Consider the following 21,533-nt stretch of genomic DNA (forward strand, 5'->3'; position numbering starts at 1 on the left):
AGAAGTCCCTTCATGGACCCCTAAGCTTCGGACTTGATCCTTTTGAGGTCTTACTGCCTTGGTGCAGGTTCCAGAAGCAGCCGCGCACGTATTTCAGGCGCCGTGAGATGGCGATAGCGCTAACTCCGGGACGCCTTCCCGCAGCAGATGACTCTGTAATTCGTCTGCTAAGGCGCCAGGGTGGATTCAATGTCCGCACGACGCGGCCGCACCGCCCGCTCCGTCTTAGACGGCTGAGATTGAAAAGACGGCCGGATCGCTGCTGACCTGACTGAGATGTAGATTATTGCTCTCTCATCTTATTCACTTTTGATATCCAGGGCACTCTAGCAGAAGTGAAAATTTCCACAGTGACGTTGTTGTCATCTCTAAAGCACGACTCAACCGACACTACTAACACGATGCATCTCATCCTCACTGGAGCCACTGGTCTTGTAGGCTCAGGCGTTCTCGATGCCATGATCAAGATGAAGGACATCACAAAGATCTCAGTCCTCAGCAGAAGCCCGGTCCCCATGGCTGAAGCCTCAAAAGATCCTCGAATCAATGTCATCATCCACAAGGACTTTGAAAAGTACGACGCAGACGTACTCGACAAGCTCAAGGGCGCAAACGGCGCTGTGTGGGCACTGGGCATCAGCCAGAACAAGGTCAGCAAAGAGTAAGCACAACCCCTCCAACCACCCCTACGAGAAGTGCTTACACGGCCACAGGGATTATGTCAAAATCACAAAGGACTACTCTTTGGAAGCAGCAAAGGCTTTCGCCAACCTACCGCCGAACAACGAACCCTTCCGCTTCATCTACGTCTCAGGCGAGGGCGCGACGCAGACGCCGGGCCGCTTCAGCGCCATCTTCGCCCGCGTCAAGGGCGAGACCGAGACCCTCCTCTCCGAGATGCGCGCCGCGAACCCGCGTCTGCGCGCCGAATCTGTCCGCCCTGCCTTCGTAGACAAGGCCGGCCACAAGGCCGTCGAGACCTATGCGCCCAACGCCGGCGCGCTGTACAACGCCATGAATATGTTCCTCGGCCCCGTGATTCGAACAACTATGCCGTCTTTTGTCAGCCCGACAGAAGTTTTGGGCAAATTCATGAGCGAAATGGCGATGGGCAAGATGGATGACGGACTTACTGCGGGCGGGAAGGGGATTATTACGCTTAACGGCGGATTGAGGGTCGTGGAGAATGTTGGCTTCAGAAGGTTGGCTGGTTTGCAGTGAAGATACCCCGTGAGATATGAATCCCAGTGCCGACATGTAAAGTAGCTTTTTTGTTGTAGTATTGCGTTCCATTGGCAGTTGAATTATGACTCACTATACTGGTTGTCTATATGTTCAGGGTTTACACTGATTTGCGCTGGCATCTTTGGACATGGACGATCAACTTGTCGCATTGCAAGACTTTAACAATATATAATGCGTGATCTGGGGCCAAGTCGCCAGCCGAAACCACTCATTGGATCCCGCAGGGGTCCCCTGGCTCAATGGTCTAGTGGTATGATTCGCCCTTCGGGTTTACCAATCCTTGCGCACAGCGTGAAATTGGGCGAGGTCTCGGGTTCGAATCCCGATTGAGCCCTTCCGTTTTGCCAATTCTTGATACGTCGTGTCAAGGTTGATTTGTTTTTGGCTGATGGTCATTCCTGGATGTTTGCGAGCGACGGCTTCGTCGCTTTGACTTGGTTGTGGCCAGACAACCCCTCTTGTGGTCTAGAAAGACTGAAGCTAATACGAAGTTAAGGCACTCATGTCGAGATTGTACTTGGCTGACATGATACGGCAACATTCGCGAAAAAACATTAGTGGGTGACACGATGGGCGACAATGGGTGGTCAGGCAGTATGAAGTGGATGCGGGCTAACTTATGTATTGTTGTCGCCATGCGAGCTATCTGGAGCCGGAATCTCACTTCGGCATGCTTGCCCACGACCCAAAAGCCCCTTCCCGTATCAAACGAATGCTAGAGGGTAAGACGCCCCGATACCAGGAAGCCAAGACGCCCGAACGCCGAATTACGAAATCCTCAAGACCTCGAGGCCGGATCTCTTCTGGTCGTTGTAACCTTTCTGCAGTTTCTTATAATATCATCCCAGCATGCCTTTCTCCCTATACCTATCCCCGTATTCCGTTTTGTCGTCCTTGACCTAGGACCTCCCAAGTACGTCTCGACTCAAAGTAGGAAAGCGATGTTCAACATTCGAACCAATCTAAGACAGATGGTTGGCAGCTGGGCGGCGTGTGTTGCTAGCGAATACGCTCTAGCTGCATCGCTTGGTCGGCCCATGTAGTAAGTAGCAAGGAGATGCAGTATGCCTTACACCATGTAAGCAATATAGCTGCTGTCTGGTGCAACCGGCGAAGATTCTGCCGAATAGTCCTCGTCGCCTTCATTGTCCTCATATGGCGCGGAAATATGGAAGACGGTACCGTAGGCGGGAGGCGGGGTGTTCCCTTCGAAAGCAAGAAGCGGTCTCGCAGTAGAGTCCTCGCGCTCATATCGAGGGAGAGGCTCCGATTGATCCCCAAAGCTGCGCAGGTTGGGCACCGTTCGTAGGTTGTCTCCGTAGTGGTATTGTGGTGGATTGTATCGGGCATCAAGGTAGGCCACGACAATATTGGTTCCGAGCGCTATGCATCCGAAGAAGACGAAGCTGAGAAATATCAAGAAGAGCGCTTGAGGGAGGGACATGTCCCAAGGGTCGCCGTGCATGTCTTCCATGGCCTTGAGTATGGAGTCGGAGATGCTGAAGTCGTGGATGGCGAAGAAGTAGTCAACACGTGCCTCCGGAATGTACATTTTGATGTCTGGTGTAAGTGATGATTCTGTTCTGATGTGTACTTCAGTTGCGCTCAGGCCTGATGACACGACTTGGTGTGTATGGCGAGAAAGCGTGGTGTTGTTTTTCTCAAGCAGGTTAGAACAGAATTGTGGGTGCATCCTCTAGGAGATTGTATCTAGCCAGGTAAAAGCTCGTCTTTGGGTGGGAGCGTGAAAGCGATTTATTCTACAATTCCTGGTCTTTCTCCGGAAGGAGACAATTAAGCTTCACGATTACCGTTTTTGCCAAACTCAGGTGGCTTCTGGATGTCCTCAGGACCCGTCTCTCTCTGCCAAGGAAGCACCTTGATACCACAACGTAGGACAAGCTTCTCTCCCGCCCACGGCTCGTCCATGTACGAACACCTGGAAAACCAGAGCGTTGTGGTCAGGTGGAAATGCAGCATCACTCAATGACGAATGAGAACGACCCGAGTAGGGGACAATGATCGAAATCTTCAACTGTACAGGATACGAAATGGAATAAATTCGTTTCACTATTCTTTTCATTAGCAAGCACTTCCATACTTACTTAATCAGCTAAGGTACATGTACGCAAGATATCCCTTGTTAAAATGACATCACTCTCATTCGGCAGATCATCTGCTCCCTCAATGTTGTCCACCTTTCTTTACGCCTCTGGCTTTCTTCCGTAAATATTGTAACTGTCATGAGATGTCAGCTAATACCAATGCCAGGACCAATTATTACTAACACTGTCCAGTACCCATGAATAGACCTGTCTTTCAGGTCCTTCCGGACATCAATCAGGAAGGCCTGCACTTCTTCCTTCGTCCAGTTGTGTATGCGAGTAAAAGCGGCCATGGTGAAGCCCTCAACACCAGAAGACATATTCTCGTGGTTCCACATGCCCAATTCCTTATACTTAGAGTCCCTAGCCCATGCGTTCGAGGGCCATTTGTCGCTCTGGATCGCAACATCAACGAATCCGACCTCTCTCATCATCTCTGCAAGCGGTTCGATGTGCTGGTAGGGCCTTCCAAACTTGATGGATGCATCGTATATCAGGTCGACACATCTGGAGACAGCATGTTCCGGCTTCAAGGTACCATCGTCGGACTTGACGAACACGTCGTACTCCTGCAGCTCTAGAAAACCTCCCGATTTGAGGTTGCTGCAAAAGCATGAGTCAACAGGCATATTTCACTTTAGTCTGGGTATTCGACGAGGGCTTCTTACTCAAAGCACTTTTTGATGTAGACTTTCCAATCAGTGATTGAGGAGTTCATCGCCCTTGTGTGGATATAATCGAACGGCTTCGAGTAGACCCAAGGCTCTTCTAGGTCATCAATCTCGAACTTGACATTAGGAGGGATGCTTGAAGGTGTCAGTGTCTTGAAACCAGGTGCTAATGCAGTCCCAAGTATGGCTGCTAGTTGAACTTGACTTTTATACCAGGTACTTACAACTGTGGCATAGACGGAGAGAGATCAATGCCGAGGACCTGTCTCTGCCATTAGCTTTACACCATGAAAAGCATCTATCAGTACTTACCTCAGCTTCAGGGTGTTCCTCTCCAAAGTCAACTGCCCAGATTCCAGTGCCAGTGCCGACATCAAGGACCCTCTTCACCTTTGAGTCGGGGGTGTTCGGAGGTGCGAGACCCAGCTTGTTATCCCAGGTCAGAAGGAAAAGGTTGTGTTGCAAATCTGGCTTGCTTATCAGCTTAGTTGAGCCCAGTTGAACAGAAGGACTCACCCAGTCTGTCAGATTCCGATGCGTCATTGGGAATATGATATTCTGCGTCATCGACGTCAGGTGTGCTCTTATTGCCGATGTTCCATTGGGTCAATACTCACGGCCGTCTTTGTACTTGTGGTACGTTCGACCATTTTCGATTCGATAATCAAGAATGGAGGAGGTGATACTCGTGCTTGATGAGGCGATGCTCTGTTATTGATCATTAGCTTGACCATGTCGTCTAGGATACAGTCACCAAGACTCGAACTCACCTCCCTAAGCTCCGACGCGTTGTCATTGGGGGCCTAATTCGTGTCAACGATTGAGAAGAAATAAGGTCCTGTGTCTTTCACTGTACATCTTGGGGAACGATGTGTCCCGGGCCTTCGACGGTGGCCAGGTTCGTGGCCGCAGGGGCTGCGCTTATGGTGTTGCTGGACATAGTCGGAAACGGAACAAGAACAAAGGCGTCGAAGGTTGAGATCAGGTCTTTCACCCTGCACGAAATGGCAATGTTTCCTTGAGAGTTTTTTTTTCGATTTAAGGATGAGGAGGTCACAACAGTGATACGATTAGCACGTGTGCACAAGAGGCTTGATTAATTTCTATTTACCCCTCTCCTTGGCTGGAGACAAGTATGCATGTTGGCGGCGAAGATACTATTCACGGCGTATGCAAGGTTCGTAAACATGGAACCAACGCACGAATCTGGACGAATTGGTTAGGTAGAGTACGACGTGGAGCTTGTATGGTGCCATGATGCAGGGTATAGTGTATATTTATAATTATGCAGTGCACAATTGTTTGTGAGTGCGTTGGTAATTCCATCACTTTTCATAATTACGAAGATAACTCTTCACGACGAGAGCAGACTGGAAGACAGCACTGTGATTTGACGTTCATGGTAAGGTAGTATGTGGGTTAAGCTTCAACGTACCGTAAGCTGCAACAGCTGGGTGGTCTCACATAGTCGTCGGGATTTAAAGGTTCTCAAGATGACAAGCACGGCCAATTTCAATCTGGTAGGGTCGCCTTCAAAAAGCGAAGTATCCGAACGGGTGCATCTTCTTAGGGTTACTGTTTCCAAGATTGAGACAAACTCAAATCCCCTTTAGTACTATCACCATAATCAAAGGCCTCATTAGGACTGGTAACCTCAGATTGGTTCCACTTTGTCTTCCTCAGGCCCTCCTCCAAACGCAGAGTAGCTAGGCCACGTTGTTAGCTTCGAGGCGCGATAGCAGCAACGCCTGAGAGACAAGAACGACTTACATTGGCAAGTAGGCATGAATATGCCGATCTCTCAAATGTTTTCGCACGTCAATGAGAAACAGGTGAACCTCCTCCTAGGTCCAATGATGTGCCCTACCTTAGTGAGAGGGGCCATGGTAAAAGCCTCGAAGCCGTTGCAGAAATGTTCGTTATTCCAGATTCCCAATTCCTTGTATTTGGGATCTTTAGGCCAGGGGGTTGGAGGCCACTTGAAGGCATGCATTTCCTAGCTAGTGTAAGTGATTTAATGCCATCTACTCCGTAAAGTACAGGGAATTGTACGCTTCTCACTGCCCCTCTGCTTGGCCGGATTCAATTATGCGGGACCACGGCGAGGATACTCTTTTCGGCGAGGAAACGTTCGCGAAAAAGGAAGCAACGCACGTAACACAGCGAGTCTCCCAGAGAGAATGGAGCTCGTACGATAACATCATGCAGTTGGTTGTGATGTCTGATGCCTGGCATGGTGGCTCGTGCATGGAAGCCATGTCGTTGAATCACATCACAGGGACATTTCCGACAATTACCAGCTGCAGCAGCCTGTTTGCTTCATGGTACTTTCCAAAACTTTGACACATACGGATGATACGTCGCGGCTTATTTGGATGTGGCTTATGAGGCTGAGGTTAGGTGTCGTTGCAGGAGGTTCGGGAGGGGGTCCCTTCTATAGTTCATGCATACTCGTACACCCATACTCGTTCACCCAGAATTCGGACGATCAGGCTTGAAAGGCGACTGGATAGCGCAAGCAAGTTAATTCGTTAGGTGTGCACCATGCAATGAAGCCCGAGACGGATTTTGAGCATGACAAAGAGGGAACAGCACGAGCAACTGGGGGGCATGGAGTATTTCGAAGCAGCTCGTTGGCAATAATCAGCTAGGATAATCACACGAATGTGCCAGTTTGAAGACAAGCTTTCAGCAGGACCCGTCCGAAGTTGTAGACCAGCGGGGCTACCCCGATCCATCATCTCAAAGTCCCGCTTTTTGAGTTCAGCTAAACCGTCGGGTTGACAGTTGCAAGACTGGCAACCCCGGATTCGAGACTTGCTGCAATGGCGTATACGATTCAGCTCGCCCAATCATCATTGATCGTTTGGACCAGACTATCCTACAGAGAAAGGATTTGGTTGCTGATGGTCTGCTCCCGACGCGCTCCACAACGGCTTCGGGAAACCCTGGGCGGCCTATTCCATACAGATACAGCATTTACCGAGAATCGGGAGCGACTAACGTCCCGAGCCGTCGGCCGTGCAGGCTAGAATCGTAATGCCGCCAATATCAAGCCCCACTCGACGCGCTCCGTCTTCTGACCGTGTAAGCCATCACTGAACCGCCGGGATATTCTAGTCAAGACTAAGATCGAGTAATCGCTGGCTTGGAGAAATATATAAGCTGAAGACCTTGGTCTTAGAGGTCTTGATCATACCAACACAATTCTTTTGATTCAACGATAGCTTCATCAAACCCTTAATTCCAATAGGCCAATCGTGGGAAAAGCGCCAGCCATGACCCTCATAGCCCAACAAACCAACGGCGATTCTGCACACGGCGGTGTCCCCAAACCAACGCACGAAAGCACTCTCTTAGATGGCGTGCTCCGATGGCCATCTACAGGACTCAAGGTTCTCATCGTTGGTGGTGGGCCTGCCGGCCTACTGACCGCTCTCGAGTGCTGGAAAAAAGGACACGATGTCGAAGTTGTGGAGAAGAACAACAAAAACTCTACAATTGGTGAGCCATGTTTTTGATACATGAAGTAGAAATAACGAATAATCAGAAATAAATGGACTAATTGACACTCGGACACAGGCGACGTGATTTTCATTGGACCATCTGCTCTCGCAACTTTCAAGGACTACCCGAGCATGCTCGAGGAGTATCACCGCCAATCGTGGGATGCGTTCTGTTCATACCGAAGACTTGATGGTCAAGAAGTCTGTCAACCTCAAGAGTTTGAGTACAACAGAGACGATGTCCAGCCCCACGTTGCTTGGCCCCTGAGAATCAGGACTATGGTTAGCCGACCGGGCATGTCAATCATGTTCTACGACCAATGCAAGCGTCTAGGCATCCCGGTCAAGTTTGGCGTGAATGTCGTTGACTACATTGAGAATGCTGCCGAAGGAACAGGCACTGCTGTCACAGCTGATGGCCAGCGACTCACGGCTGACATTGTGGTTGCTGCCGATGGCCTAGGCACCAAGTCGCACAAAGTGGTCATGGGAGAAGCAATCAGAGCCGTTCCCACAGGATTCGTCATTTGCCGCATCTTCTACCGCCTTGACCCGGTGAAAAACAAGAACCTCTATGAGAAACTGATCAAGACGACGAGGCCTGATCTTCGCACTCATTCCGGGTGAGTTCTTACTGACACTTGATGAACTCATCAGTATGTTGACTTTGGTTTTATAGTGGCGACTTCCATTGCATCTTCATCACTGCTAATGACTCTATTGTCATCGCAATCACGATGCCGGTATGCCGCTTTTCCTGGACCACACTCGCAACTAGTTTTGCTCTCCTGACAGATGGAAACGACTAATCACTATCGTTCTAGGACGATGGGACTGCATCGGAGTCATGGGCCGAGACCATCACTGGCGATGAGTTTGTTAGTAAACTGCCAGTCACCGAAGGATGGGACCCTTTGATTTTGGAAGGCATTCGAAACATCCCCGAGAACAGCATCGTCAAATGGCAGCTCTGCTGGCGCGATCCTCAACCTAAGTGGACATCGCCCGAGGGTCGGATTCTTCAGCTTGGTGATAGCGCGCACGCCTTTATTCCATCTTCGATATCTGGCGCATCTACAGCGCTGGAGGACGCTCAATCTCTGGCTGAATGCTTGCGGCTTGCCGGAAAGAGGGACGCCAACATTGGAACTAAGGTTCACGAACTATTGCGGTACGTCTAAATCTATATGCATATGGCCTCTGATCCCTCGAGCCAAACTGACTGTGCCTGAAACCAATAGCATTCGACGCGCCTCTACCCTCCAGCGTCTTGGATTCGCCAATCGACGAGAGATGCACCGGAAGGGTGGATTTGAAGAGGTCATGAAGTCTGCCGCAAAAGGGGGCCCGATGGGACTTGGCAAATGGATATGGACTCACGACCCTGCGAAGTACGCCACCGAAAAGTTTGCCGAAGGCCGCAGTCATCTCGAGAATGGCACTCCCTTTGAGCATACAAACCTTCCCAAGGGGTTCAAATGGGAACCCAACTGGACCATGCAAGAGGAGATTGAGAAAGAGAAGCGGGGAATTCACACCCCTGACCTGAAGATGAATGGTGACTGGAGCATCTACTAGACCTACACGCTGTGTTGTATAGACGACCCCTGTCAGAATTATAGAGTTAGAAACATATGCAGAGGCGCAGAATCAATAGTATATGTTTTCAAACACAACATCAATCACCTTGATCCTAACTGAACACCCATTTCGGCATGTACCTGCGAGATATAAAGCCTCATTGCTGCGGCTAGCATGGCTTGATGCCCACTTCTACCACGTCGAGCGGCCTTGAAAAAGCCTGAAGTTTTATCACCTTAATTATGGTATATTTATAATAACAGTCCGTTTCGTTACGTATTCTTGTAGGCTTTGTAGGCTTAGTACTTTGCAGCGCGCTTAGTACTCTAAGGGCTGCTGGACGCCGACGACATGACGAAGCTCAAAGGGAAGACATGCAGCCAGTCTGATCACTAGGGTAGAGTTATGTGATGAGCTTAGTGAGACTGCAAATCTAGGTGATCCGTCGTCATGAGATAAAGATTACAATCAAAGGTTGAGGTGGAGCGCCGCCGAGTGTCGGTTTATCGCAGGAGGAGCGCCGCCTTGCTCCAGCCAGATTCGATTTGTAAACTGATTGAATTTGTAAAGCACTCCGATTTGTAAACGTGTTTGATTTGTAAACCCAGCTGACCACCAATGATCACCATAATCCTTCCTGCCAGCTGTTGCCGATATTGAAGTCGTCGCTTACAAGTCGCTCATTTCAGACAACAATCAGAGCTCTTACTTTGAGCGACTTAACGAAACAAAGTGGGCTACATCACCGAAGAATACAATTGGCTAAGGATGTCTATCCAGACGCGGTCCGTTGATTCTTTGTCCTCGAAGTCCAAGCCGTAACCTAGTACAAGGCACGGATGTGGCTGCAGGAGGTGCTTACACCTTATGGGCGCCACCTCTGTTGTCCGGACATTGGCGCGGGGGCTGGAGTATATATGATGGAGAAGTCCGACAACATCGCGGGGATCAATCCCCGACCTGCATCAACGAAATCGACCGCTCTTTCACAATCTTGCAAGGACTGCAGTAGAAGAAGAAGCAACGATGAATTCGAACGCGATTTTCAGAGTCGACGGCATCGTCGCCGTGATTACAGGCGGCGGGACAGGTATGCATCCTCCGGCAAGACGTAGATGAACCCAGTGCTAAGACAGCACCTAGGTATCGGCCTCACAATGGCGAGGGCCCTAGTCTCTCAAGGTGCCGCCAAGGTCTACATCCTTGGGCGCCGTCTTGAGGTGCTTGAAGACGCAGCCAAAGAACATCCCAACCTGATCCCCCACAAGTGCGATGTCACCTCAAAGGAAGACCTCCAATCCATTGTCGACCGTATCACCAAGGAAGTCGGCTATGTCAACCTCGTTATCGCCAATTCAGGTGTTCTTGGGCCTTCTGTTCGCTTTAACCCAGCGCATTCCGTTTCCGATTTGAAGAAGATTCTCTTCGATGACTTTTCCATGACGGAGATGACGGAGGTTTTGCATGTGAACATCACGGCTGCCTTTTTTACCATGTCAGCCTTCCTTGAACTTCTTGATGCCGGTAACAAGAATGCTCTCAAGGGTGGTTTCGGCAAGCCAGACCAGGAAGGCAGCAACGTGATCGCCATCCAGAGCCAAGTCATCTTCACGAGCAGTATTTCGGCTTTCAGTCGGCACTTCTCCTCGACGCCCCCGTACTTGGCTAGTAAGACTGCTATAATGCAGCTCACTAAGCAGGCCAGCAGCCAACTGGCTAGACATGGGATTCGTGTGAACGGGATCGCCCCTGGGTGTGAGTACTACCGTTCTGATTCTGCATCTCAATTTTGCAAAACTAATAAACTCCAGTATTCCCCTCAGAAATTGCTTCTGGGCTTATCGGTGACCGCAAGCCAGAGACCGAGTCTCCTGATGATACGAAATTCATTCCTGCGAGGAGGTTTGGGGGGGATGAGGAGATGACCGGAGCAATACTCTACCTTGCCAGTCGTTCCGGCAGCTATTCGAATGGTTCGATCATGGTCATGGATGGTGGCCGGCTGAGCGCCATGGCTAGTTCCTACTAGAGGTATTCTAGTTTCTGGTGTCGGTCAATTCTGATTTCTAATTGAGGGTATTTACGGCTCAATGCCTGCATACCATATGATATCGATGGATGCAAACTTGATAGGAATAAGTGAGGATGAGACACGTACTGCTGGACCAATTTCGCGTTGTCTTCTATGTTCTTGGCGACCATGAGCCATATGGCTCTAGCTGGGATAACGCGTGGGAGACGTTGGGCAAATTCGGAAAAGCGAATCGAAGTGAACGGAAGTAGAATCCTGAAAGCGCAGTTGGCGAGTTCGTCTTCATGTATCAGCGAGAATACCGAATTCTCGACAGCCACATAACGGTACTGGGATGCACACTATTCTCCAATGTCCCATCATCGAAGAGACGCCAGTCAGCAACAGCCTAAACGACTTCTGCGAAATCGATGGCTGGATTGTCGAAGAGCATTGCCAACTGCACAAGCAAGACCTAGCCTGGTTGAACAGCAGAGTCAACGCCATATCCGTCGACTCTGAACGCAAGATTGCCATCTTCACGCACTACAGTCCGACCGAAGATATCCGCGCTGTTGAACCTTGTCATGCTCAAAGCGACATTAAATCTGACTTTCAAACAGACTTGCGAAACGAAGATTGTTGGAAAAGCCCTGATATCAAGGTCTGGGCGTTCGGTCATACACACTTCAACTGCGACTTTGTGGATCAGGCGACAGGGAAGCGACTCTACACCAACCAGAAGGGCTACTGGCAGGAACACTCTCCAGGCTTCAGGGAAGGAAACATGGTTCATGTGGATTGAGGCTCAAACCTGAGAGTTTGGTCTCAATGCTCTCGGCTGGGGAAAAGGCGGTTCCCTAGCCTTGTGGGAAGATAGCAACCCCAAAGGAGTTTCCTCCTCGAGTTGGCCATAGTTGGCTATATGCAGCCTACAATCGTAGCCAACCCCTAGCCGCCCAGAAGAGAATGAAAAATCGTTTGTCTACCGCTTGATCAGTATAAATTTTCACAGGGGACTCAAGTGGAACGCAATTGTGGTTTTCCGTTCTGCAAAGTGGTCACTTTTCCGAATCGTCCCGACCCTCGCGTCCGTATTCCGTGGAGAGAATGGTCGGTCAGCTGCCGCAGCCTGTGAGAGACTTGTTCTAGAAGAGGCCACGCTCAAGCTCACCGACTCGGTGGTACCACGACCCTCTTTTACCCCTTTGTCCCCAAACTCAGGCTTGCGGAGGATCTCGGAGGCTCTCCGGTGAGACTGAAGTGCGGGATGAACAGGAGGCATCGAGGCAAGCATCGAAAAGTTTGGGACGGTCATCAGATGGTGCAAAACATGGAGAATTGGACATGATTCTGGGGGGGTGGTTGGGGAATCAGTCCCAGCGATTGAGCAAAAGGATGGAGAAAACTCGAAATAGATGGTAGCAGAGGTGTGAAATCCAAGAAAGCCAAGACATCGCTCTCCATTTATCATTTCTCCTTTCCCCATTAAAGACGTTCGAGTCGGTCCGTTGAATACAGCGAGAGTCTTGGGCGGTTCCCACTCGCAATCGGACCGTTACACTCCACATTCCACCCCGAAACTGCGGAGAATGGGGCATGCAATTTGGGGCCCCGATGCTCCGCGCATGGCGGTCAAGTTTCCCGGCTGCCCCGATGGGAGGCTGTCGGAAGTATTGCTACATAACGGATGTCCCATGGGGGCTCCAGCATTATGGGCGGAGAAGCATACACACTGGAAGTTTTGAACTGTACTGTGAAGCTATCAGACCATGAAGCTAGAACCTGTGTGATTGTAGAAGGCCAACAGGAGCTGTCCAGCGGACGAGACGCAAACTGTCAGATCAAAGTTGCCAGGTATGCTTTCCCCTCATCAAGTCGATCTCAGTATTCATATGAGGGTCAAAGAAACCTGTAGCGAAATGCTTTCAGTTGTTTGACTGTCGATGGTAAACTTTTCAAGATGGAGCAACAAGCAACACTTTAGGTAATGCCAGAGGCGTCCAGCGCGCTGAATCACGGGGGCATCGCAGGGATGGCATTGACTTGTTAGTCTGCCCAGACTGAAAAAGCACAACTTTGCCAACTGCCAACATTCGCCCAGCCAGCAGTCTTGGAAGTCCATAGTTAAGTTGAACAAGACGCGTTGCGCTCACAGTCTAGGCACGTCGCTTTCTGTCTCGGAGTAATCCAGTGACCCGGCTGCATCTTACAGCACAATAGACTTCTGAACAAGCGAAACAGGTCGGTCGCGCCGCTGTCTGACTCGCACGTGAGGGTCTGGGGATCGTCATTACTCTTTATTCCTGGTATACAATTCCAAGACGTCGCGTTGTGCAAACCCGGCCTCACGTTGCCGGTTCCGCCTTCGCCTATTGCAGGCTTTGACATTCGTTTAGGTGGAAGAATCAGCAGTCTTGCAGAGTTTCTAGGGAGACTCGGTCGCGCTTTGAGAGCTTGGCCTCCCATCATGGACTCATCTTGGCGGCATAAGCCGGTGTCTTGGCTTCACAAATCGATTTCGTATGCCAATGTTCGCGTACCCCTGCCTCGCTGTCGGCAATGACGGGGGCCAAGCAGCCGATCTGAAGCCTCACCCTCAAGTCTCCCAACCATTGTCGACGGAGTGAGCCCCATGAACAGGTGCTTTTCGCCCTGCCCAGCTTGTCTATTGTTTGATCTGAGCTTTTCAACTCGCTGGCACTGCGAGCTCTCTAGCTCGCACGACTCGCAGACACCAAGTCCTGCCTTGGTGGAATGCGCGGCGCCCTTCCAACCCCGGATTGTCGATGCATGGGGCTTCCGACAGTCAGTCGCGTGGGTGGCGCCTTTCCTGTCTCCCCCAGATGAAGGCGTGGGATGAAAGTGGATTGTGTCCATGTACGGATACAACAAGTACTTCCCAAGGTCATCCCATACCTTCCATCGAGCCTTCGTCAACCTTGCCGGTCTGCGCCCCAGTATGGAGAAAGGATAGGACCGAGTCGGCCTCTGGGGCAACGTCATAGCATCGTTGCCAATCACTATAGTCGGTCAGCCGACTCAGGCTCGTCCACATCTGCGAAGTGGCAGGATATGGCTGCAGTATAAAGCCATCACGGTGCATACTTGAGGGACATGAGCATCACTTCCCACGCTCTCTGGCTTTCCCACACAACTGGGCTTGAGCCGACCTTTCATCCTATCTCCGCTACTCCTTCACTGGACAGGTATTAGGACATCTGCATGAGTTCTTGAGCGAAGAGCTTCTGCTCCCTCACACACTGCTCCAGATTCCACCCAAGCTCGATCTCGATTCCGTACAAGAGCATCTGAAAACATGGGGTTGGGCAAGAAGTAAGAAAGAGCCGTTGCACTGTACACTCTGGTAGTCACTAACCCCAAGTTAAGGTCCATTCGCATTAATGGTGCCGACTGCGGCATCGAGTCGCTTTTGCTTGGTGTTATCACCAGCATAGGAGGCTTCCTGTTCGGTTATGACACCGGTCAAATTTCATCTATGCTTCTGTTCACGGACTTCAAGAGACGCTTCGCAACCGGTGCACCAGACGCCGACGGTATTCCACAATGGGTTCCCATCACCCAGTCCTTAATGGTGTCGCTCATGAGTATCGGTACTCTCATCGGTGCGCTCTCAGGTGCCTACACAGCCGACTGGTGGGGCCGACGAAGGAGCTTGAGTTTTGGTGTTAGTATCTTTATCGTTGGAAACATTATCCAGATCACAGCCATGAACTCGTGGGTTCACATGATGATGGGTCGCTTCATCGCTGGTCTGGGAGTCGGCAACTTGTCTATCGGTGTGCCCATGTTCCAGTCAGAGTGCTCTCCCCGCGAGATTCGTGGTGCTGTTGTCGCATCCTACCAGCTTCTCATCACCTTCGGCATCCTCATTTCCAACTTGATCAACTTCGGCGTTCGCAACATCCAGGAGTCCGATGCTTCATGGCGCATCGTTATCGGCCTTGGTATTGGCTTCTCCCTGCCATTGGGCTTGGGAATCCTTGCCGTTCCCGAATCTCCTCGATGGCTCGCAGGTCGTCAGGATTGGGAAGGCGCTCGTATGTCCATGGCGCGCCTACGTGGTCTTAAGGACGATCCGCACAACGAGACCGTCGAAAAGGATCTCCAGGAAATGTTCAAGGTCATTGAGGAGGAGTCCAAAACGGGCTACGGTACTTGGCTTGAGTGCTTCACTGGATCCTCTGGAATCCCGAAGACCGTCTACAGAACGATCCTGGGTATCTGCATTCATTTCCTGCAGCAGTGGTATGTTGCGGCCCATGGAGTTTCAAAGTCTAAGAACAGTGTCTAACATTCACCATAGGACCGGTATCAACTACTTCTTCTACTACGGAGCACAAATCTTCGAGTCGGCTGGTATTGATGATCCGATCATGGTCCAGCTCATTCTCGGTGCCGTCAACGTTGTGTGCACTTTCTATGGTCTCTATGCTGTTGAGAGATACGGTAGACGCTGGCCCATGTTCATTGGTGCTCTGTGGCAATTTGCTTGGCTCACAATCTTCGCCTCTGTCGGCACTGCCCTTCCTCCCGAAACCAGCGCAACCAGCGGCATCGTCATGATCGTCTCGGCCTGCATGTTCATTGCTTCCTTCGCTAGCGTAAGCCTCCCCCTGCCGACTTCAACGATTCCTCTTACTGACTACGTATCTTTATAGACCTGGGGACCTATGGCGTGGTGCGTCATTGGAGAGACATTCCCTCTCCGAACTAGAGCCAAGCAGGCATCTCTCGCTACCGCCGGTAACTGGTTGGGCAACTTCCTCATCTCGTTCCTGACACCGTTCGCGACCAACGGTATCTCTTTCGCATACGGTTTCGTTTTCGCCGGTTGCAACTTGGCCGCCGCTTTCCTCGTATGGTTCTTCCTCTACGAGACGAAAATGCTGTCCCTCGAGAACGTCGACAGAATGTATAGCGACCCAAGCGTCAAGCCCTACTCTTCCACCAAGTGGGTGCCTCCAGGCTACATCACTCGCAAGGATAAAGACGAGTCCGAGTTCCAACGAGCATCGGTTCACACCGACAACAGCAACCCGACTGAGAAGGCAAGCGATGAGAGACCTTTTTCCGAACATCACACCAAGCAGGAAACTACATCCAACGCCGTTTAGGCCATTGTAGTTTCATAGTTGCTTGCGTATATAGTTTTAATAATAATACCGTTGAACATAATCTATGTGTAAGGTCATAGAATCGGCTGCAACTTCGCCGGGTGACACATGGGGGTATGCTTTCCCCTTCTGAAAGACCTCTATTTCAAAGCTTGAGAGATATTACAAGGATGAACAGATCTTTTGTTCGAGCTATTGTCTAGAATACCAAGCTGTGTCCCTTTTCCCCTTCAGAACGTCACTGGCCGTCTCCAGTCCTCATGAAAATATTCGAAGGTCTGTCTCGGTACGCGAATTGCTCTTCAACGTCATATTCGATCTCTGGACCTTCTTGCTTGAAACCCAGCTTGGAATACACGTGTCTACCCATACTTGACGCCTCCAAGAGTAGCTCAAGCCCGCCACGTCGCTTCGCCTCATCGAGACCCCACTGAACCAGCTTCTTGGCGATGCCCTTACCCTGGAACTTGGGATCCACGGCGCACATGTCCAGCACCAAAACTGCCGGCTCAGCCGCCGTCGCCTTCTCTGCGATGACCTCCTCACGTCGCTTGTGCAGCGATCCCATACAGGCTGCGGCGTATCGCTGCTCGGCTTCGTTGCCGGGGAAGATGGACTCCAGCCCGAGCTCCTTGATCAAGTCTTTCGGTGGCTGATCGCCGTGACCTTCAATGGCGGACTGCTGTGCCCAGATTGCCATGCCTACGATTCTGCGCTGTCCGGCATTTTCGGGATCCGGAAGGGTGGCCTTGAGGAAGACGACATTGGGGTCGCCCTTGTTGTTCTGGTTGACGGTTTTGAAGCGGTTAGCCATGCGACCGGCGCCGCGAACCACGCCTTCCGGCGTATCCCAGCCGGGGTTCATGGACAGGTAGACACCATCACGAGCTTGGTGACCGAATGCGTCTCGGACGACCTCGGTGACTTGAGTAAAGTCCTCGGGCTGGGAGATGACTTCGATGCGGACATCATAGTTCTGCCCCGCGACGGTGGTGCTTGCCATGGTTTCTGCGGGGTAATCGCGGTTGAAGACTTCAAATGGCGGGGTCAAAATGCTAAAGTCTGGGTCGCAGGGGCTTCGAGGCGGTGTTACTGCGCAAGATTCCAATGAGTCTCGAGTTTGGTTGTTGAGTCTACAATTTCTGCATGGAACGAAGTTAAGTGGACAAAGTGTCTTTACTGAAAACTGAAAAAGTCAGCACCTTTGCCAAGCTCTTCTCTTGAGCACGACAAACGGACAACCCGAGTTGAACCTGGACGCATGAATCATCCAATGCCCCCGAGTTGGTATGGCCCACTAGACTCCGCATCTCGGAGACGAAACCCCCGATTTAGTCGTCAACTCCATGTTTCTTGCTAGTGCCCGAGCTGACTTAACTCTTATTAACAGACACGATTGATCCAATTCATGAGAATGTAACGTTGAATGACAACATAGGCTCTTATGGATTCAAATGTCAGAGCCCAAGAGCTAAGTGAGAATGGAGAAAGTTGTAAAATTTCAGACGGCTGACTCTGGTCGAGAAGAGACTGACCATGTCCCAGAGGCCGAATGCCGCTAGAGGTAAGAATTGAGACCCACGCTAGGCAGCTAGCACTTTTTGATTCACAGCGTCCTACGGAACAGTAGAAAGTCAATGGTGTTTAATAACAAGAAAGAGTTCAAGATGCTTGGCATCAACTAATTATCCTACTGGTTTCGTCATAAACACTTAGCGCATTCATGGTAGCTTCAGGCTTTTCCATCCAATTGATCTAATTCTTTTTGGCGCTCCCAAATGTTTTCTGACAAATTAACAGCCAAATACTCTAGCAGTGCAAACATTGATACCAGCAGCTCCAGCGCCAGGTGCAGCCATGTACTCGCACTTTGTCGCAAATGTCCACGAGCCATGCGGCGCAGAGTACTCCACAACATCATCACGGAAGCGCATGTATGCTGAGTATCCAGAGCGGCAGTTCAGACCTAAGTTTGAGATTACAATTAGCTATTGGTGCATAGTTGCCATGTCAGAGTGCGGTGAAAATAACTCACGCCAGCCATTAACGTCGCCGTATCCGTTCACGCTGCAAACCTTTTGACCATTGTCTGTGAGCGTGATAGTGGCATATTGGAAGTTGTTGATGCTTGCGACGAAATCGACGCAAGCTAGTGCAGAGCCGGCGAAAGTTGCGAGGACGACGTTCTTGAGGGAGACCATGTTGACTGGATGGATGATTTTCGTTTAAAACTTGGGATTGGCGAGTTAACTAATGAGGAGATGCAAGCTGATTGAGGTGATTCTTCTGATCGTGAGGATTGCATGCAAGCACAGAACAATCATACTTATACTTGGCCGTTCTGAACATGATCGAGCTCAGACTATTAGCAAACTTCTGCAATGAGAAAAATAATGGCTGCCTGATCGGAAATGCCCCGTAGTAATTTCTTTCTCAATCAGCCTCCTAACGTTGGCAAATTTTGAGGTCTTGACCGCTGCGATGTGAAGTATTGGCGGCTTACGTGCCAAGACAAATGTCTAGCTGCCTGCCTCGCCAAGTTAAACAACCCCCAAGCTCTAAGCCCCATGGGGTCTGATGTCGCAGGGGGGCCGTTTCCCCTTTCAGGATTCGAGGTCACCTTTCAAGAGGAAGTCTACCCCGATTGGTTGTCTTGCTAGTTGAACTAGGAGTATAACATTACCTCGTGAAGCCAACAGTGAGTCTGTCAGGTAGCTGCTGACTCGCCCCCCAGCAGCGGCAAGCGACGATGAACATTGATCCTTTCGCTGAAACCCTCGCAATCGGCAGTCTTATCAGCTGGGAATGGAGGAAATACACGTTTTCGGCTATTTGATTTCAGCTGACGTGAGATTCTCTGGTCTGTTTAATGAATGGGTTTGAGTTCTGTTCGAACAATATGACAACGCAGAAGTCGGGTCCATACGCGACTTGCCTGATGCTTATGCAGGCAAGTTGTTCAACTGCAGCGAAGAATGACTCTAGGACACCAAGGTAATTGAAACGTTCTATGGCTCGTTCTGGAAATCGTTATCAAGCGCCAGATCTATAGTGTTTTCGGTAGAATAATTCTGCCCAAGCAAATGATCGACTAATACCATGTTGTGTACTCCGTAGGTCCTTGATGGCGTAGGCACCCCACAACCCGAACTGAAAGTTCTTCTGGACCATCCCTGCTGCCTTCCCTGCCACCTTAAAGTTAAGTGCCCTTTCGATCCGAGAGAAGTATCACCTTAATCTCACCTCACTTGCAAAGTCCCGTAGCTTCAATAGATGATTGGTCTGCTTGTACTTCACTTTCTACTCGTCATAAGCTAGAGGAGTTGACCCATGATAGAGTGTGAATTGACAAATGATTAGCAAACACACGTTAAATGGTTCAGCAGACGTTTCTAAAAAGCGAAGTGCGATTCAAGAAATCTAAACAAACAATCTACAAGGCTGAACAAAAAAACAAAGAAATGATCCAATCAATCAAGGAACCGAACGTTTGAAATCAGGCAGAGCCAACGGCGAATTCCTTGACAACCTTACACACTGGAGCTGCCCCATTAGCAGCATACTCGCAGCGCTCGCCCTTCAAGGTAGAAGCCAGACCCCTCTTCTCCTCCATGCGGGCAAAGTGACGGGAGCGCTTGGTGGGAACGCTCTTGGGAGAAACGTCAGTGAAGGCCTTCTTGGTGGAGTCCCAGATCTTGTTGTCGGAGGTGATGAAAGGAGCACCGGCAAACTTGGTCAGCAACTCGTCCTTGCCATTGAAGAATCCAGAAATCTCCTCAAGGAAGGGAACAGTATCAATGGTCTGGTTCTTGCCGGAAAGAGAGCGCTTGCTGAAGGACTCCTTGCAGCTGTTGCGGTTTGCGACCTGTCCCACGTTGTCGGTAACGTACTTGCAAGCCTGCTCAAAGGTGGTCTTGGCTAGTGTGTCGTTCTTGCCCTTATTGAAGATACCGGCAAGGTTCTCCATGTCGAGGTGAAGGGACTGGATGGGCTTGTTGGTGCCGTCGGGTTGACCGTCAAGCCAGATGCAGCGCTGGCGAACACCATTGAGGACGGCGCCCCAGTTCCACTCGCGGCCGCACTGGAAGCCCAAGTCACCAACAGGGATGAAGACCTCGTCGCGTCTTGCCTGGGTGTCACTTCCCTTGAGAATGATGTTGGAGACGCAGATGGCATTGCCACCAGGCTGGATATCGAGAGACTTGAGGTTGAAACCATTGTTGGTCTTGAAGCTCTGAATAGGCGCCTCAGCGTTCTTCAGGCCCTTGAATAGTTCCAAGTCACCATTATTGCGGCATTGGTCCTCGGGCTTGTCACTATTTCCTTCGAAAACACCAAAGATCTGGGTGTTGGAGAAGTCGGACAGGATGATGGAAGGAGGGTTGCCCGCGGCATCTTGGTTGTCTCCGATTTCCATGCGGATGGTGTAGAAGTCAACCTCCTTGGGCTTCGTGTTGATGGCCGACATGATGCCAATGCCCGATGAGACGAGCCCCAAAAAGGTAGCGACATTGCCAATGGCGGTGCCGAGGGTTGCAACTGCTCCGATAGCGGCCATTTTGAATCGAAAAATTGGGTGTAAGTGAAAGTGGTAGGAAAATTCCTAAGTGAGTGAATAAAAAGCACCAAAAAATGAAGGAAGTACAACTCGTTGTTGCGATGGAAGACTGATCTGATTGAGGTGATGATGAGAAGAACAACATATTTTCGAGGACAAGCAAAGACTTTTATAACATCATGACACTAACGGAACTGTTCCTATTCCATGTACGGTCATCATGGTCACTCCTCAATATCAATCTTGATGATGCCAATCCATCACCTCGCTTAGCCTCTTGATTGAATCCATATTGCGCCTGGCCAAGTAAGGCCAGCCTTTTCCATGGTAGTCGGCGCCGAGCGGACACTTTGGCAGTACAAAGGCCGAATGCCCGATGCTATTCTCAGCTGCCAAGTCCGTATTCGATGCTTCGTGAAGTGAATTAACAAGGTTATTGTGGACTTCTTAGCATGCATGTTAAGAAGACTGTAGAATCCAATTCTTTACTTCTGAAACCGGCCAGGCGGGACGAGGGATCGACACTGGCAATGCTTGACAACTAGGATCCATGCACATGCGGAAAAGCCCTCCGATACAACTCTGAAGGCATTCTGGTTGATGATGACACTGGCGAGTTGAATCGACCAATTTCCGACTACCACGAGGATTTCTTTTCGAAATGTGCACTGGGCTCGAAACTTTGCCTTTTACGAATTGAAGCTCTTCAAGTCGGACT

At 50.4% G+C, this 21,533-nt stretch overlaps 12 protein-coding genes across 12 annotated transcripts; 6 read left to right on the forward strand and 6 right to left on the reverse strand.

Annotated features, from left to right (window-relative positions):
* Nucleotides 1–401: 401 nt before the first annotated feature.
* Nucleotides 402–1,221, forward strand: CCOS01_10238 (nucleoside-diphosphate-sugar epimerase; the record flags this gene model as incomplete). The annotated part of the gene is made up of 2 exons (XM_060458394.1): nt 402–661; nt 714–1,221. The coding sequence occupies 2 exons, from the start codon at nt 402–404 to the stop codon at nt 1,219–1,221; spliced, it is 768 nt and encodes a 255-aa protein (XP_060311559.1).
* Nucleotides 1,222–1,957: 736 nt separating this feature from the next.
* On the forward strand, nt 1,958–2,143 carry CCOS01_10239 (uncharacterized protein; the record flags this gene model as incomplete). Its single annotated transcript, XM_060458395.1, has 1 exon — nt 1,958–2,143. The coding sequence occupies one exon, from the start codon at nt 1,958–1,960 to the stop codon at nt 2,141–2,143; it is 186 nt and encodes a 61-aa protein (XP_060311560.1).
* A 171-nt stretch (nt 2,144–2,314) lies between these two features.
* Nucleotides 2,315–2,797, reverse strand: CCOS01_10240 (uncharacterized protein; the record flags this gene model as incomplete). Its single annotated transcript, XM_060458396.1, has 1 exon — nt 2,315–2,797. One exon carries the CDS (start codon nt 2,795–2,797, stop codon nt 2,315–2,317), a length of 483 nt encoding a protein of 160 aa, XP_060311561.1.
* Nucleotides 2,798–3,449: 652 nt separating this feature from the next.
* On the reverse strand, nt 3,450–4,961 carry CCOS01_10241 (uncharacterized protein; the record flags this gene model as incomplete). The annotated part of the gene is made up of 9 exons (XM_060458397.1): nt 3,450–3,483; nt 3,534–3,953; nt 4,019–4,156; nt 4,246–4,283; nt 4,334–4,488; nt 4,538–4,579; nt 4,639–4,729; nt 4,792–4,824; nt 4,878–4,961. The coding sequence occupies 9 exons, from the start codon at nt 4,959–4,961 to the stop codon at nt 3,450–3,452; spliced, it is 1,035 nt and encodes a 344-aa protein (XP_060311562.1).
* Nucleotides 4,962–5,822: 861 nt separating this feature from the next.
* CCOS01_10242 (methyltransferase domain-containing protein) lies at nt 5,823–6,256 on the reverse strand (the record flags this gene model as incomplete). Its single annotated transcript, XM_060458398.1, has 2 exons — nt 5,823–6,017; nt 6,215–6,256. The coding sequence occupies 2 exons, from the start codon at nt 6,254–6,256 to the stop codon at nt 5,823–5,825; spliced, it is 237 nt and encodes a 78-aa protein (XP_060311563.1).
* A 1,043-nt stretch (nt 6,257–7,299) lies between these two features.
* CCOS01_10243 (uncharacterized protein) lies at nt 7,300–9,105 on the forward strand (the record flags this gene model as incomplete). Its single annotated transcript, XM_060458399.1, has 5 exons — nt 7,300–7,525; nt 7,604–8,150; nt 8,207–8,270; nt 8,352–8,698; nt 8,769–9,105. 5 exons carry the CDS (start codon nt 7,300–7,302, stop codon nt 9,103–9,105), a joined length of 1,521 nt encoding a protein of 506 aa, XP_060311564.1.
* Nucleotides 9,106–10,134: 1,029 nt separating this feature from the next.
* On the forward strand, nt 10,135–11,137 carry CCOS01_10244 (short-chain dehydrogenase; the record flags this gene model as incomplete). Its single annotated transcript, XM_060458400.1, has 3 exons — nt 10,135–10,198; nt 10,252–10,863; nt 10,920–11,137. The coding sequence occupies 3 exons, from the start codon at nt 10,135–10,137 to the stop codon at nt 11,135–11,137; spliced, it is 894 nt and encodes a 297-aa protein (XP_060311565.1).
* Nucleotides 11,138–11,474: 337 nt separating this feature from the next.
* Nucleotides 11,475–11,924, forward strand: CCOS01_10245 (calcineurin-like phosphoesterase; the record flags this gene model as incomplete). Its single annotated transcript, XM_060458401.1, has 1 exon — nt 11,475–11,924. The coding sequence occupies one exon, from the start codon at nt 11,475–11,477 to the stop codon at nt 11,922–11,924; it is 450 nt and encodes a 149-aa protein (XP_060311566.1).
* Nucleotides 11,925–14,438: 2,514 nt separating this feature from the next.
* CCOS01_10246 (uncharacterized protein) lies at nt 14,439–16,257 on the forward strand (the record flags this gene model as incomplete). Its single annotated transcript, XM_060458402.1, has 4 exons — nt 14,439–14,455; nt 14,510–15,388; nt 15,447–15,744; nt 15,802–16,257. 4 exons carry the CDS (start codon nt 14,439–14,441, stop codon nt 16,255–16,257), a joined length of 1,650 nt encoding a protein of 549 aa, XP_060311567.1.
* Nucleotides 16,258–16,495: 238 nt separating this feature from the next.
* Nucleotides 16,496–17,260, reverse strand: CCOS01_10247 (acetyltransferase; the record flags this gene model as incomplete). Its single annotated transcript, XM_060458403.1, has 1 exon — nt 16,496–17,260. The coding sequence occupies one exon, from the start codon at nt 17,258–17,260 to the stop codon at nt 16,496–16,498; it is 765 nt and encodes a 254-aa protein (XP_060311568.1).
* A 790-nt stretch (nt 17,261–18,050) lies between these two features.
* Nucleotides 18,051–18,458, reverse strand: CCOS01_10248 (uncharacterized protein; the record flags this gene model as incomplete). Its single annotated transcript, XM_060458404.1, has 2 exons — nt 18,051–18,223; nt 18,293–18,458. 2 exons carry the CDS (start codon nt 18,456–18,458, stop codon nt 18,051–18,053), a joined length of 339 nt encoding a protein of 112 aa, XP_060311569.1.
* A 1,295-nt stretch (nt 18,459–19,753) lies between these two features.
* On the reverse strand, nt 19,754–20,815 carry CCOS01_10249 (uncharacterized protein; the record flags this gene model as incomplete). The annotated part of the gene is made up of 1 exon (XM_060458405.1): nt 19,754–20,815. One exon carries the CDS (start codon nt 20,813–20,815, stop codon nt 19,754–19,756), a length of 1,062 nt encoding a protein of 353 aa, XP_060311570.1.
* Between the last annotated feature and the right edge of the window lie 718 nt (nt 20,816–21,533).

Source organism: Colletotrichum costaricense, assembly GCF_030867565.1.
Source record: "Colletotrichum costaricense strain IMI 309622 chromosome Unknown Scaffold_10.1, whole genome shotgun sequence".
NCBI lineage: Eukaryota > Fungi > Ascomycota > Sordariomycetes > Glomerellales > Glomerellaceae > Colletotrichum > Colletotrichum costaricense.